The 17,618-nt window shown below is 37.1% G+C and overlaps 1 protein-coding gene across 4 annotated transcripts in view; it reads left to right on the plus strand.

Annotated features, from left to right (window-relative positions):
- ctif (CBP80/20-dependent translation initiation factor) overlaps positions 1–17,618 on the plus strand; it is an 88,154-nt gene that overhangs the window by 9,667 nt on the left and 60,869 nt on the right. The window contains exons 1-7 of one of the 4 annotated variants that reach the window (XM_030151026.1): positions 14–246; positions 821–1,058; positions 1,707–1,778; positions 7,003–7,131; positions 7,760–7,833; positions 13,079–13,183; positions 13,317–13,395. In XM_030151026.1, coding sequence (XP_030006886.1) covers positions 882–1,058; positions 1,707–1,778; positions 7,003–7,131; positions 7,760–7,833; positions 13,079–13,183; positions 13,317–13,395 — 636 coding nt within the window. In that variant the 5' untranslated portion in view covers positions 14–246; positions 821–881. Of the gene's footprint in view, positions 1–13; positions 247–820; positions 1,059–1,706; positions 1,779–7,002; positions 7,132–7,759; positions 7,834–13,078; positions 13,184–13,316; positions 13,396–17,618 lie in introns of those variants that run through there. The other 3 variants (XM_030151023.1, XM_030151025.1, XM_030151024.1) reach the window with 3 other exon arrangements.

Genomic DNA, 17,618 nt, shown 5'->3' on the forward strand with positions numbered 1-17,618 from the left:
CTCAGAGTCATGTGATCACACAAAATACTCACAGGAGAGAGAGACGGCAGAAAAGAGGTGTAAAAACAAAGAGAAATGGACAGACGTGTTGTAAATGTGCATGCAGCGTGACAGCAGAAGTGCTTTTAAACAGGGGAATTCTGATGAGCGAAACCTTGCACATTGGACCCTTTCCAAGCAAATGGTGCAAATGTGGATGTTTGTTGACAGCAGGGAGATCATGGCTCTGTTTTGAGACTTGGAAAGGTGAGAGAAATGTTACTCTACAAGGTTTTATCATAACTAATGTGACTAATAGAACAAAATCCACCTTTTACCCTATATGCTTAACCCTTTAGAAGCCAGAAGTTTTGTTTTTGTTTGTTTTCTTTCTTTATTTTTTAAATACATTTCGATATCAAGATTTCAAAAAGCTGTCTGTTTCATTAAGTTATGTTGCTTGTTGCAATATTGCAACTTTAGTGCTTAAAGGGTTACAAGCTGTTTTTCAACACTCACTTTCAGTCCAACATGGCTGTTTTAGCTCTGCATGGACATAGGAAAATAGATTATGTTTCAAAATTTATGCGTATAAGTTGTACGGCAGTAGCAAAAAATACAAACGAAGCAGTTTGTGGAAAAACATGAAAATGTGTTGACAGTTCTTTTCAATGTGCTTTTTTTGAAGGGGGTACCACCACACATCCATAATGGCAGAATAATAGCTCTGTTGTCATCCATTGACCAATTAGCACTGAGTTCTTGCCCATATAAATTCTTTGTTTCTATTATTGTTTTAATGAGATGTCTTCCTCGTGTGATTCTCCTCTACCTTGCACAGGTCACTTTCCTCCTTCCCCTCCCCTCCTCCTCCCCTTCCACCCATCACGGACCTGGTTGCCATGGAGAACTCTTCGGTGGCCTCTGCATCATCTGAGGCAGGAAGTACACGTTCTCAAGAGATCGAAGAGCTAGAGCGCTTCATTGACAGCTACGTGCTGGAGTACCAGGTGCAGGGGCTTCTGGGAGACAAGGGAGATGGCGACTCGGAACTCGACAACAGTGGCAAGGTTCCACAGGTCAGAACCTTTTTCTTTTCTTTTTTTTTCACTTAAGTTTTTTTTTTAATTTTATAAACACATAATGAGCGAAAACAACAAAAAAGCAAACAAACAAACCTTGCTTAGGTACACTACATGACATTACATTCACATTATTCAGTCCGTCCACCACTGTGGGTTCTGTAATCAGTCCATTTATTCCATTTTTTGTCCATTTGTGCTTCTTGTAGTCACAGTTTTAGAGTTATTTTTTCCATTGTATATATTCCTTCAATAATTGTGATCCATTGATCCTTTGTTGTTGGTTCTGTCTTTCCCCAGTTCCTTGTAATATTTTTTTTGCAAGCCACTAAAAGTACCTTAATCAAGTATATGTTGTTTCCCACTACATTTCCATCAGACAAGTAGAACCTTTTTATTTTCAGTTCCATGTATAATGAAGGTCATGTTTGAAAAATTATTCAGCCGTACAGCATATATGAAAACAGCTGGTTCGTTTACTGTACTGTAAACCCTTGAGGATGGAGACACGTCTACAAACACTGCTATGACATAAATTAGCTAAGGGTTGAGTTCAATACTTGAGTCCATCCATGTTCCATCTGCATATAACTTCTCCCCCCTTTCACAATTAATGGTATCATCTTGTCTGTTTATCTTCTGTAGTGGACAGATGACTGCAACGACAAGAAAGATGGCAGCTGGACTTCGTCACGGGGCAGAGGATCATCTAAGCCAGTATGTGTCTCTGTAAATAAGTCACTTGATTCATAAAAACTTTTCGAGGTTTGGTTCTCCTGCCATCTCCATATAGCCCAGTGTTAGTCAAAACCCTCTGGTCACCCAATAATTACATTGACCCAGGCATAAGCTCTCTGTGCTCTCACCGTCCCTTATGGAGTTGGCTTTTACCATTCTACAGAGAGTTGCATCATGGGTCATTAGGATTTGATGGAAATGGCTGGCTTTGATGGCTTGACGAAACTCTGATGGGAAATACTCTTCAGGGAAAACGGTATTTCCTAAAAGCCATGCACTCACTGAGTTTGCCATTTGAAATCGCGGTTGAGTTACGTTTTTAAATAGAAAATAGAAGTTTTCCTTTATTGGTGTGAAAACAAACTTTCTTGTTGGATGGAGTTTTTGCTACACTGAGACCTTTTAGCTCACCTGCCGATAGGCCAGGAGCTATTGTGAAGGTGCTGTGTCTAGCTTTGTGTTCGTCTTCCTCTTCTTTAACAATTTCGTCTTCCCCGACAAAATTACTGGTTGTATTCATTTCAGATTTTTTATTTACAAAGTACCTCTTCAGAATAGCTTACTAATAGAAAACTTCTGTGATACACGCTGAGACAAAAGATGGAGTCACTGGATTCTGGAATTAGAAGATTTTACTTGCAAGGAGTCAAGTACATACAGCGAGATGCAGTTGACTGACTAACAACAGGAAGTTTAAGATCTTATGAAAGAACATGAATATTACAGGGTGAGTCAGAAAAAATGCTCTTTTCATTTAAAGAAATTGTACCACTGAAATGGAAATGCTTATTTTTCTTTTGATTATACAGTCATATTGATGTGGTTATTGAGCATGTCTGGCGATTGAATCATTGATTTATGGCATAGCATAACAGAGGGAATGTCCATTGTTTATTGTGCACCGAAATATCTGCCAACACAGTTTATGCCACCGTGAATGAAATTGAAATTGTCAACCATTACAGCATGTTTACTCGCCATCAAAATGTTTTGTCTCAACGAAGTCGTTCGGCACAACCTTCAACCTGGCTACCATTCAGATTGATGCAAATCTGTGCTCGTTGTCGCATCTCTAACACAGCTCTTCTCGCCATTCGTGTTCGTCGTAGGGCTTGGATTTCAGCCGTGATGCGATTTCAGAGTTCCTGAAGAGTTTGTGGAACAGTCTGATACACACGGTTTTTAAGATACCCCCACAAGAAAAAATCAAGGGGGGTCAAGTCTGGGGATCTAGGTGGCCACTCTCTCTCCTGACCCAAACAGACAACTCGATGAGGAAATAATACCTGCAATCGCTGTGGTCTTGCCATGATGAAAACTCCCTGGGCACTGTCATGTAGGCCTATGTCCTGAGTGTGAAAGCAAAGCCCCGACTCCTGTAATTGTTGTCAATTTCAAGTTTGTTCACTGTGGCATACATTGTGTTGGCAGGTATTTCAGTGCCCAATAAATAATGGACCTTCTCTCTCTTATGCAATGCAATAAATCTATGACTACATCACCAGACATGCTCAATAACCACATCAATATGACTGTATGATCAAAAGAAAAATCAGTGTTTCCGTTTTAGCAGTACAATTTCTTTAAATGGAAAGAGCGTTTTTTCTGACTCACCCTGTACAACCATTGGACCAAGTGTACAAATATAATGACGATCAAGTTCACCATTGGCTTAGGTATTCAAAACACGGTGATGCATGGGTTCAGTGACCACGTTTGTACTCTTCTCCCACTTATGCTATGGCCTGATCTCCTCAACGGCAGCAGCCCGCTCTGGTCCCAAACTGGATGGACAACAAGTGCGCTCTGGTCCCAAAATGGAACAAAACAAGCAGATAGCAAAGAAATGGTAGACATATCCTGAGTGGATATGTCTGAGCATTCTTGCAAAATATGTCATCATAACCCATCCATGACTCGTGCTCTGGATGCCTGGTATTTACAGGATATAGTCTAATAGCCTAATATTACATTTTTCTTACACTTACCCACCATAAGTTTTACCCTCCATTTTGCATTCTCATTTCTATGTATTGCAATTTTTCTTTTATCTATTTGTTTACTTCTTTGTATTTTATGCATTGTCTGTTTTATCCTCTGCTGTACAGTGTCCTTGGGTGTCCTGAAAGGCGCTTATAAATAAGATTTATTATCATTATTATTATTATTATAATTATTATTATTAAAGCTCAGGTTCCACATGCAGACAAATATGATCAAAAGTGGATCTAACCAGTAAAATACTATCATAATAACCTATAAATAAAACTAATTTTGTCTTTATTTTAATGTAAAAAACTTAAATTCCGTAAAAATGTTGATATTTACAAACTATCCTTTCATACAAAATGTGAACCTGAACAAATATGAACAACCTGAAATATCTTAAGGGACCTAAGTGTATTTTTAACAATATTCTGTATGTTACTAAATGTTTTGTGTATTTGTAGATCCACTGTGATCTGTTAGTTGTAATGTACTTGTGTAAATGATAAACTGAGACAGAATATTGTTAAAATTGCTCTGTTCTTTTTCTTTTTCTTTTCTTAACACATTTCAGGTTGTTCATGTGAAACTTTGTAGATGTAAACACTTTCATAATGTAATTTAACTTTTTTCACTGTTATTATTTGACTGGTCCGGCCCACTTCAGATCATATTGGGCTGAATGTGGCAGACGGAATAAAATGAGTTTGACACCCCGATGTAGAGAATTCAGAAGGATTTCACTTAGATTTTTTTTTTTTTTTTTCCAAGAAATTCTTTGGTGAGATGACATGGAATGGTCTTTTTTCTGTTAAGACTAAGTTACTCCACTTGCAATATTTTTGGTTTGCTGTGAGACTATAGGGCATCAGATTAGACTTGGCAGGCTGCACTGCATCATATCCTCTGTGGAGGAAAAAATGTTGAAATTACACTGAATATACTTATGCAAGCGTTAATATCCCTGAGCAGTCGACTGGAGTAAAGTCTGTATGTGAGGGGAAATACTTTGTGTGTTTATGCTTCACCTTCAGTCTAGAAAGCATCAGAACACCAGCGTGGAGTATCTCAGAGCTCGTCTGCTTGTTTGTGGTTGGAAGAAGTAAAGCATGCTCTTAATCAGGACTATCATGGGGATATTGTGATTTATGCTTTTAATGACTAACATGGGATATTGTGATCCCAGTAATTTGATAATCCTAAATGAATTGCAAGTCCGTAAGGTTTCTAAATAGCATTGTGTGTGTGTGTGTGTGTGTTTGCGTGCGTGTGTGCGCGTGTGTGTGCAACTCGGCTTGAAGCAGCTCTGCAGTCTCCACTGATTTAGAGTATTATTGGTCCTCAGAGATTCACTGGTATGACTCACCACAAAAGTGAGTGGTGAGGGGAGAAACAGCAGTGCTTTAATGTTCAAAGAGAGCTAAGTCATTCAGAATATCACAGAGATAAATGGAGGAAAAAAAACAGCTGAAATGTCACTATTTCATCTTAATACATCAAGTTCTTGTCCTTACATTTTTCAGTGTCCATAATGCCAAAGAATTTTTGTAAGCTCACCGTATTACCGCTGTACTAAAGGTATATAACATGTTCAATCTGCAGCACATGATAAATCTGCTGAAGTTAGAAATGTGTAGATGATAGAATCTTTAATTATATACATTATATGCATTTGTAAAATAATTATGGTTATAGTTAAGACTTAACATGAGGGAAATTGGATTAAATGTTACAGATTTAACACTGGTTTACCCTTTGTTTTGCAGCTTTATGTGGATTATCCATTCTGGTCAAATATTAACCCTTTAAGTGCCAAAGTTGCCATAGTGTAACAAGTAACATAACAGAATGAAATGGCTTTTTAAAATCCTGATATCAAAATTTAATATTAAAAAAAAAAAAAAAAAACTCTGGTGCCTCAAAGGTTAACGTGTGCACATTTGTTGTTTGATCTGAGATGTAGATTTGGTTAAGTATCTTTCCAATGGTGTTTCTCAGGATATATTGCAATTGCAGGGGTTCCCAAAGTGGGGTACGTGTACCCCCAGGGGTACTTGGAAGAAGCTGAGGGGGTACTTGATATTTTTGGGAAAAATACAATAAATAATTCATCATGTACCAAATGCAAAATAAATAATGAGAATTAATGCTGATATATAAAACACAATAAATACATTCATATAATAGTTTTTGTCAATCGTCTCGTTTCAGCTTTGGTAACATTTTAAGAACATTTCTATTTTACATTATTCAAAATTAGTTTATTTGAGTAGATAAGTATTTTTTTTGATGAAATATTAATTTATTAATTAATTAATGACAAATTTATTTATTTTTCTTATCAATGAAAGAGGGCACTTTTCCATTTATATTTTGCACACAAAATTTACTTTCAAATTTTTTTTTTTTTAATATATTGCAGTGAAATATCTATTGTTTGTTTACAAAGTTTTGAAAATATGAACAGACACCTTTGGCACAGGAACAAATTTTGCCAAATTTTTTTCAATCAAAAATATTGAAGCTAGAGTTGGAGGTACTTGGCTATAAAAGTATATTTCAGGGGGTAGTCCACTGTAAAAAGTTTGAGAACCACTGCTGCAGGGTATTCTCTATCACTATAAGGTGCAGAATCAGCATTTTAGATACTGTTTATGTATCATCTACTATAGCTTTTCTTAGGCAGCCCTGAGTTCCATTCCAACCAGGGACCTTTCTGTGTGGAGTTTGTGTGTTCTTCCTGTGTTTTTATGGGTTCTCTCTGGGTACTCCGGCTTCCTCCCACCATCCGAAGATATGCAGTAATAGGTTAATGGGTTACCCTAAAATTGCGAATGTGAAAGTGATTGGTTGTTCGTCTCTATGTCAGCCCTGCGATGAACTGGCAACACGTCCAAGGTGTACCCTACTTTTGCCCATAGGCAGCTGGGATAGGCTCCAGCACCCCTGTGACCCTCTTGAGGATAAAGCAGTTCAGAAGATGGATGGATGGACGGATACAGCTTTTTTTTTTTAAATTATTTTAAACTAAGACATTGTAATGTTGGTCCAAAACTATGTGAAATTGTCTTTTTTTATTTATTAAAAATGTATTTTCCTTCTTCATGCCTTAATCTTTCTATATGTAAAACAAAAACAGACAGCTAAGCCACCTGTACTATGCCCCAAAATGGAGTTAAAGGAATCAGGTAGAAACCATTGTGTGTTGTCTTTCCAGGATGATTGGGAACATAGCAGTAATGGCAGTACAGGCTCCAGACCAAGTTCAGGGTCCAGGCCAGGTTCGGGTTCCCGCTCGGGCAGCAAAGGCCGAAACAACCAGTTCAAAGGCTCCGTCAAGGTACAGGTACATCTGCTTTCACAACACTACCTCCATTTAATAATCACTGCTGTAAAAAATCAGGCATCAGACTTGGCCCCTTTAATGACTTTTATAATGCGAGTGACTCATGTTCAGGGGGAAGTAATTTTCCTTTATTGAGTATGAGAACCTTATTGCATATAACTCTAGAAAAGCACTCGGAGAGTGCAGACCTCCACCCACGCAAGTCAGTCTCCCTCCCCTACCCCCAATCACCCCAATATTTAATAATTTGTTACTTGTGCCAATATCAACATTTCCTGAAAATGTCTTCAAAATCCTTCCATAAGTTTTTGAGTTATCTTGCTAACAGACAAACAAACAGATAAGCCCTGATGAAAGCATAATCTCCTTGGCGGAGGTAATAAAATACAAGTAAAAAAAAAACACCCTATACACAAAAAATGTAAGTATGTAGATTAATAAGCATGTTGAATATTTGTGATTTCTAAGTTTCCTTTCAGCTTATATCTCATAAATCATGAAACATCTGACTGTACATTACCTAGTTTATGCTGAAGACATTTTATTTTTAGATCTCATGCAGTCTGATGTGAACAGGTTCTGTGTATTCACACTGAAAACATGTGTCTGTCTGTGTCCTACTTCTCAGAATGGAAACAGAGATGGCTCCTTTGACATCCTGGGGACAGACATCTGGGCCGCCAACACAATGGACTCACACGGGTAAGGCGCCTTGTCTTTGAGCAAACTTAATGTCACGTGTGCTCCACAGACTCTGCATACCTCACATAGTTTCTGGAGGGTCACATGACTGTTTCAGACGCAGACAGAGAAATCTCATCTGTGCTTTTGCTTTGGTCTGGTACTTTGGAACAGGGGCTCAAACTCATTTTAGTTCAGTTCCACATTCACCCCAGTATAATATGAAGTGGGCCGGCCCAGTAAAATAATAACAGTGAAAAAAGTAAAATTACATTATGGAAGTGTTTACATCTCCAAAGTTTCATTAAAAATGTGAATAACATGAACAACCTGAAATTTCCTAAGGAAATCAAGTGCAATTTGAACAATATTATGCCTCAGTTTATCATTTACACATGTGTATTACAACTTACAGATCATAGTGGATCTACAAATACACAAAACATTTAATAACAGGATGAATATTGATAAACTTACATTTACTTCTCAAGATATTTCAGGTTGCTCATATTTGTTTAGGTTATTCACTGTTTGTGAAAGGTTTGTTTGTAAATGTCAACATTTTCATGTAATTTTACTTTTTACACTAAAACAGACAAACATTTTGAGTTGTTATTTTGTAGGTTATGATAGTATTTTACTGGTCTGATCCACTTGAGATCATATTGGTATTTATGTTGAACCTGAACTAAAACGATTTTAATTTTAATATCTTCTGTGTAATTTTTGCATCCAACTATATAATGCACGTTCTGTGTCCGTCCACCCGGCGTCCCGTCCATCGATGTCCGATCGATGTTGCAGCACGGGAGGGCATTTGGGTGCAATGCCGCTGTTGCACCACGGGAGGGCGTCATGCTATTGTACAATGGCACCATGGGTACAATGCCGCTAGTTTCAATAATTCCTCTTGTGGGCCGGATTGGACCCATTGGCAGGCTGGTTTTGGCCCACAGGACTTATGTGTGACACCTGTGCTTTGGAACAACCATTAGTTTTAGTTGCTCACCTTGTCTTTGACGTGTCTCAACTTGGTCATGTTGGTCTGATACAGATTATTTGTTGTAAAGTTGCATCATGCCTTGCAGTTGAAGTGTCAGCCTCTGCGATTTCGTAATTGTAAAAAGCTGCATTCCAAATTTGAAGCTGGTCTGGCTCAGTGTTTGACCAAGGTTATCTGGTAGAGTGAGCGGGTTTCAGATCTTAAACTACAGAAGCTTAATGTGCTCGTAGGCCAGTTGGGGACCCTGATTATTTTCATTTGTGTTGGATATTTATGAGTCAGAATCAGGGATTATTGCATCCAGGGCTGTCACCATATTGAAATTATATCTGACAGTTAATTGCCATGCAGTTAATCGCAATTAACAATATTGTTCATTCTGTTAACTGTATGCCGCTGCTGTAATACTTCTAATTATGAAGATGAGACATTCAGTGGCACAGAATTTTGAAACGTATACAATTAATTATATTTCTGTTTCCCTTTTCTGTTCACAAAAACTGAACACAGCAGTTATGTGTAGAAGCCCATTAGTGAAAACAAGCCAAAAACAAAAATCGCAGTGCTCGTTCTTCCCTGAACTCAAGTAGAATAACATGCAGTGAGATGATATTATTAAAAACAATAATTTCAATAAAATACATTATTTCTCTTAGTTTCACTTGCCTGTGAATGGAGATGATTGTCATAATTGTGTAAAAATATTCATAATTATTTCTAATAATTGTGATATGATAGTTATGTAATAGTTGTGAACCACAGCAGCCAATCAGAGAGATTTGGCACAAGAGTAAATACTCTAGCCCCAGTGCAGAGGTGCCCAACCTTTTTCATCTCAAGACACAAATATTAGATGATTATTGGGACCCAAATGTACTAAATTGTCTTTTACATTATTCTCACCTTGTTGCATCCTGTATGTAATTTTTTCATTGTGGTCTTTTATGTTGTTTTCATCTCGTTACATTTTCTGTCGTCATCTTATGTCTTTTACATCATGGTTGTCTGTCATGCGTTTTCATCCCACCGGCCATGAAGGCATTGTCTTCAATCGTAATTTCTTCAAACATCTTCTCTGATGAAACTACTGGTTGGATTCATTTCAAATTTTTTATGTAGCTTCCTTGGGGCAATATTTACATTTTTTTTCACAGTTTTGAGAAATTTTGATTTTTTTCAGTGTTTTAGGAATTTTTTAAATATTAAAAATGTGCCTTTATTTACAATGCACCATATTTTGATGATTTATAACATGGAAATGGTTAGAGATATCAATATATTTACTATCGAGCACTGATAGGATGTTATATATGTACTTTCATTTAATTAGTTGAGTTCTCCTCCAGTGAAACTACCATCCACTTCCATTGGTAGTTTGATCTGCTGCATCCAGACCACAGGACTCTAACATAGAGACAGAACCAGACAACCTCACACATTCAACTTGTCATTGATTCTTGATAGAACATGCTGGTTGAGATACAGGGACATTGGTCCTATTTTTATCTTGATGATTCTCCTTAGAAAGTATGGCGCAACCACATTTCAACACTGCGTGAGATTTTAGAATCTTCTTGTGCTTCTAGTGCAAGGCTGAAATGAGATTTAGGCTGGTTGGTCAAAGAGTGTATTTAATTTCTCTGGCTCCCAGTTACTTGCTGACTGTGGTTAATGTAATCTGCGTGTGCACTTGAATGCAGATCACCCTCAGTGGACTCCAACGTTGTTTACGTTGGCTGTGATCTCTGTCCCTTTAACCCAAACTCAGTCGTATTTCATCAGTCCTCTGGCAGCACTGTGCAGTATATTCTGTTGAGTGACAGGACGTCTGTTATTTTAGAGTTTTGTCTTGAACCCGGTTGCTGCTTCTATCAACACTGATGTCTGAAATCTTACACAGTGCATGTTATTAAACATTTTGTTTCAAATTATTTTCTAAACAAGACCTGAAATTTAAAAGGTGACAAAGGAAACTAAGACCAGTGTAGCTGGAGGGAAGAGGGGTTGCCATGGTAACAGCTGCTGCTCAGCTGCTTCACCTACATAAGTTCCGGCCACGTTGGCACATCTGAGGGATGGAGCTGCCCCAGTAAGATGATGTCAGCAAACCCCCCCACCCCCACCTCCCCATGCAGACATAATGTGTGGTTTACAGGAGACTGAATTCTGATTGAAAACTACTTCCATGCGATGCTGTATGAAATCTGTAATCTTAATCAGAGAAGGATCTGGATGTGTGATATTGGTTCGTGTTGTTAAATCTATTATAATTGGTGTTACAAGAGGTTATGGCGTGTTTAGTGTCTGATGGCCATCTTTAAAGAATGGTTCTGATCATTCTAGATATAGATGTTGTAGATTTCTGGATGTGTGAGATCCACTTGAATGTAACTCTGTCAGCATCAGGAGTTTTAGTACAAGAATACTTTAATGCTAACATGTACCTGACAGTCTGCTGAGTAGCTTTCCAAGACTTAGCTGCCAAAGGGAAAAATCCACCTGCATGTGAGGCTTTGTGGGTGTCCCATCTATTTCACGTGTGAGATTCATCCATAGTGATTGAAAAGTTTATCACTGTTTCTAGGGCTGGGCGATGCGGAAATAAATCAGATCAGGATCTTTTTTTTTTCATATCAGACGATATTGATATGTATCACAGTATAAATCAAATCACTATTTTTGTCGAGCTTAAATTTTCCATTTCTCATAAGTTAGATGTGAAGACATCAGAAGGTTATTTTTGATTAAAATATGATTTGTTTTCTGTCAGAGGTTGAACATGACAGATGTGCTGAAAAACATTATACAACTGTTTCAGATCAATAAAACAGGTACATTTATTTAAAACTAAACTAAAAGTCTGAGCAGCAGGCTTTTAAAAGCTTTCAACCGACCATCTTCAAAAAACAATGCCGGGGTTATATACGTTGGGGTGCATTCCGTAACTGGCATAAACCAAAAGTGAAAATTAACATGCTTTGAACATCCGACTCCCGGCACCCTACTTTTCACTAACCCACTCACCTGAGTTCTCGGTCAAATTTTCTCAAGGGAACAGTCATTACCTCCCGCTGCAGCCCAAACATCAGTGTGTGCTGCGGCTGCTCTTGCTCTGTGCTGTGTGCATCAACCTAACTTGCCATGGCTCTAGCGTGATTGGTTCGGTGCGGTGCTACTTAATTATGATTGGCTGTTCTTATATCTGTCAAAACATGGATGAATGAATTCTATCGAAATTGTTTTGAGCATGTCTCATATTTCTATCAAGGAAAAGTTATTTTGCGATATATATCGTTATTGTTTTATCAGCCAGCCCTAACTGTTGCCAACAAATGCAATAAAACAGACTTGTTTTGAGATTGTTTTATCACTCAGCCATCTTGTGCCTAGTCTATTTTTATGGGTAGAATGCTTTTCAAAGATAGCATGTGAACTCAGATCTAAGGCAGAGGAGATTCAACATTGATTTATAAATATGCCGGTCTGGATAAACAAGTCTTAGCAGAAAGCCGAGCATAAAAAGTACTGTTTATTTTTGAGCATTAACCCATAAAGACCCTAACACCCACTGGCAACCAAAATCATCTACTGATATAAAATGTTTAATAACTGCTGATCCACTCATCCTATCAACCCATGTAAATAATTGTTGTAAAATGCAGTTTGTCATCTTTTTATGGATATCCGATAGGACCCATTTGGACGTTCAGAGGCTCTGTAGTGAACGTGGAAACACCGTCATCTTCCACAACATTGATTCACAATAAAACCCATGGAGTTCAATCAATGACAGTGGATGCTTTACGTTCAGTTATTGACATCTTCACTGAAAAAGTCACTTTTTTTCAGTTTTCTCTGTTTTTGATATAATAACCCTCAACTTTAATCTGAGCTTTCATGAACTACTGTACATGATCAGTGAACTAAATAAAGGAAAATACCAGATTTTCACAGAAAAAACACAAAATACAGAAGATAGTGTTGTAATAATTGGAGATAAATCACTTGAGAAAGGTTAAATAATGAGAAAAATTAATTTGGGAACTGACACAAATGTGGCACTGGGTCTTCATGGGTTAAACAAGAATCAGACAGTGGCTAGTGAAGGCCTAATTGTGTTAACAATATAGTATGTTAATCCACACAAAATGGTGGTGGTGGAAAATTATTGATGATTAAAAGGAAGACTTGTGCTCCTTTCTCACATATTACCTGCTTGTCTGCAGGATGCCTCTAACCTTTAATTTAATCTCTGTGTTGTAGAGGTGCAGGTTGGGACGTGCAACCGGAGAAGCTGGATTTCAGCCATTTCCATAGGAAACACTTCAGAGGAACACCAAAGCACCTGCCACACATCGACAGGGAGGGGTAAGACCTGCCCCTGGATTCCTCCCCTTTTCCAAGTTGAAATGTTGACGTTACCTCTTAAATAAATACACCAGATTCTTCTTGCATCCTTGCACTTTTCACTGATTGTTTGTTTCTCACCTCATATCCTCAGGATGAACAAAAACAAGTTTGAGGAAGACGATGGCATAGACATGAATGAAATAGAGAAGTTCTTACCTCGTCTGCGCTCTGTAAGTCACTGTTTTCTTAAGATCTTTTCTCACTCAAACTCTTTCCTCACACTGATTTTGCCAGTTGTTAAAGACTACATATTTCTGTCATGTCAGTTAACACAACAGAACAGCAGTCTGTCACCATGGTGGAAACTAAATGATTTATCAGTTGTTGGATAGTGCCCCCTAGTGGTGTAATTGAGGTAATGAGCTGTGATACTCTGCTTGGATATGTACAATAGCGAAAATTACAAAAATAAAACAAAAAACAGAAATTACATTTAAGCTTTAATGTATTAGAAAAATGTGTAGAATTATGTTGTTATAGATATATATAATTATGTGTTTTGTTTTACCCCATTAACTTGGAAGAGTTTGGTTTTGATCAGATCTAACTGTTAAGTGTCATGAGAGAAGTTTTGCTATGGTTTGGTGCTATATAAATAAATTTGATCGATGTATTGATTAATCAAACTTGACTAATATGCAATAAGCAATCTACATGCAATGAAGTTGTAGTACAAGTAAGACTGCATAGTATAAGTGAGACTCTGCTGACACCTGCTGGTCACATTCTGAAGTGACCTATGCTCAGCAGGAAGCTGCATTTAAGGTGGTATTGTGACCCCTGGTGTTGGTTTGACTGTCTAACATTTAACACAAGGATGTCAAACTCATTTTCTTTCAGGTTCCACATTCAGCCCAATTTGATCTTCAGTGAGTCGGCCAAGTAAAATGATAACATAATAACCTATAAACAATGACAACTCCAAACTTTTCTCTTTGTTCTAGTGCAAAAAAATACATTAAATTATTAAAATATTTACACTTACAAACTATTAAAACAGAAAAGATGTGATTAACTTGAAGAAACTGAAATTTATTAAGAAAATTAAGTGCAGTTTTAACAATTTAATGCCTCAACTATTTTATACATGTGTATTGTGGATCAGATCTACAAAGACAAAAAACATTAAGTAACAGGCAGAATATTGACAAAATTGCTCTTAATTTTCTGTAGACATTTCAGGTTGTATATATTTGTTCAAGTTATTCACATTTTATTGTTAAGAGATAGTTTGTTGATGTAAATATTTTAATAATTGGGTGTTGTTTTTAAGTTGTCATTATCTACATGCATAATGTAGTATTATTTTTATCACATCAAACCAAGACAAAAATTGCGTCACTATTTATAGGTTATTATGTTATTATTTTACTTGAGGTCACAGTGGTCTGTATGTGGCTCCTGAACTATAGCAAGTTTGACATCTTTCACTGTTAATATCTTCGGTGTAATTTTTTTGGACTTTGCAAATTCATCCCATGGGCCGGATTGTAAACTTTAGCGGGCCGGTTTGGGCACGCGAGCCGCATGTTTGACACACCTTGTTTAACATTTGGAGGTTGATATGTCAGGTTAAAGGTTTTTAGGTTTCAAAGATTTAAAGAATACATCTTTATTGAGTTTGTCAGTTCTTTAAGTTTATAGTTTATGATATTAAAGCAAAACCAACTTCCCAGTTTTATTTCTGAATGTTATGAGTCTGGAGTCAACCAAAAGAGACTGTCTAAATGAATATTGCAGCTGTGGTTCCCCCACCTCCACACTATGAGGTATCAGGCATTGTGTTTTCCAAGGAGATATACAATCCAATTCTTTCAGGGTGTTGGAGTTCTCATGAGGTCACTGATGTCTCCTTCCTTTCTTCCTTTCCTATTTTTTCTGAGCCAGAACGTCCTCGTCTTTCACGCTGTTTGAGCTACAGTGCCTTCCTCTTTCCTTCCCCTTTTGGCTTCTGAGGCCGAGCGCTTCTCACCTCTCGCACTGTGTTAGCCCAGTTTCTCTTCCATGATGGTTTCCTCATTTTGTAGCCCGTTCCTGAGCCAAGTTCACCATTTCCGTTCATTCAGCGAGGTCCAAATGAAATATCGTATCAACTGTATTTGCGTGGTAGGCTTGGGATCGTTTATATGTTGATGCCGGGGGCACGGTGAAGGGTCAGGGGCACAAACTAGGGAGGGAGAGACATATTTTCTTTCTTTCTCTCACATTCTTTAGCTGTATCTGATATATACCATCATCAGAGGCAACAAATCTGTTCCACAGCATGATCTTCATTGGAAATCTCTACCAGGCTGAATTCTCACAGTTGAGAAACCCTGAAGAAACACACTTTTAAGGATGCAAACTCTTCATCATTCACTGAAATTAGCTGTTTTGAGTCCAAAATAAGTCACCTATACCTATGAAATTTGTGAGTATCTAGGGAGTTGTAGATGGTTACATGAAACGTCAACAGTATAATTATTTAAATAGAAAACACGATGAAGTGGTTGTAGTTTCCAAAGAATCAATTCAGGTGTCAGTAAAACACAGTGAATTTCACCTAAGTTCACATAGGTCGGCTTCATAGTCAGATATTTCAGTGAAATACAATACATTCAATCACATATGGGTAGGGATGTAAGAAAATATCAGGCCTGCAATATATCGCGATATTTCATTTCACAATACCGTATCGATATTAAAAAGTACTGTATCGATATTTTTAGGTATTCAAATGCAGATATTGTGGAGGTTCATTTTTGGTTTTTTGTTTATATTTTATTTATTATTATTTAACACTCTTTTATTAAATAATGTTAGTTCCTTTGTTGGGATTGCACAAAAATAATGTTATGATGTTAGTTATGAACTAATAGAATATGAACGTTTGAACAGGATCTTACACTGTGATGTCTGTAAAACATGATTTAAGTTTTAACACAGGAAAATGTTGTGATATAGCATTAGATCCTGTTCTAATCAAATAAAAATATGTTTGGTGTTTGTGCATATTTCTGGTGTAATTCAGTTCTTTAAGGAAATAATCATTTAAAAAAAGAAACAAAAAGTTGCCCTTTTAACAGTATCATGATATATTGTGATATGTTGTATTGTGATTTGTATTGTATTGCTAGATTCTTGCCAATACACACCCCTACTTATGGAGCAGTAAAATTAATTAATTCCTGCAAATACTGTAAATCAACATGTTGAAAGTGATATTTTAAACATTTTCTTCTGCTGACTTGGCTTCCTAGACATTTTTTTCACTTCACAAGCCTGAATTATGTTAGTAAGAATGTTTATAAAACAGGAGAACAAACCTGTCACATTCAGACACTGAAACGTAATGTTGAGGGAAGTAGATCTCAGCGTTTTCCTTAAGTTTGGACTTATTTGGAGGTACTATAATCTTCAGAGAATGATTCATTAGCTGAAGGTTTTTCTGAGTATCTGAAGTGAATATCAGTGCTGCTTCATTTTCACGCTGTAGTAAAGTGCACTTCTGTTAATGGACTGAAAAACTGTCAATGGACACGGAATGAGTATTATGAGTTGGTGAAAAGATTATGAAGTCTGTGGGAACCCTGGTTGCCATGGTGATGCCAGGACACCACTACCCAGTTATAGTTCAGTCTGATGAGATTGACACATGTTGGTCTCGGATGGTACCAGACATGATTAGACAGACACACCAGTAAACGGAGGCTACACTGTCAAATGAAAACTCCACCGACTGTTATTAAAGGCTTTCACATCTACTGAAGTGGGATGATTTCCAGTCAGGAGTGTGAATGAATGAATGAAAACAAGGATATTTTGCATGTGGTGTATTTTTGTTATTCTAGTGGTGTAAGAACGATGCGGGAGCTCAGACTTTTTAGATTAAGCACTGAAAAAAAAATCACATGTAAACCATACATTGTGGATACTAAATGTCCAGTGGTATCTGTAATGTTAGGGCTCTTTGTGCTTTCTCAGAGAGACGTACAAGATTTTTTAAATTATTTTTTATTTCACCTTTATTTAACCAGGAAAAAAAAGATCCCATTGAGATTAAGAACCTCTTTTCTGAGGGAGTCCTGGCCAAGAGGCAGCATGAAATACAACACACAGTTAAAACATACAATAATTTACAGGACAAGTCAAACTATGAAAAACAAGTGCAAGTCATTGAGTTAGTCTCTAGCACTTTGAGTTTGGATTTAAAAGCATTCAAGGAGATCAATGAGGGGATCAAGATGAGGGAAGGAGAGAAAAAAGTGGTTTGTGTTTAAAAAAAAAAAAAAGAAATAGCTGCGAGAATTAGATTTCTTTTTTTTTTTGTTGGTTTGTTTGTTTTGGGATTTTTAAAAAAAAGATTTACTACTAAAAAATGTATATATTCTACATCAAAATGTACATAAAATTG

The sequence above is a fragment of the Sphaeramia orbicularis genome, chromosome 12 (assembly GCF_902148855.1).
Source record: "Sphaeramia orbicularis chromosome 12, fSphaOr1.1, whole genome shotgun sequence".
NCBI lineage: Eukaryota > Metazoa > Chordata > Actinopteri > Kurtiformes > Apogonidae > Sphaeramia > Sphaeramia orbicularis.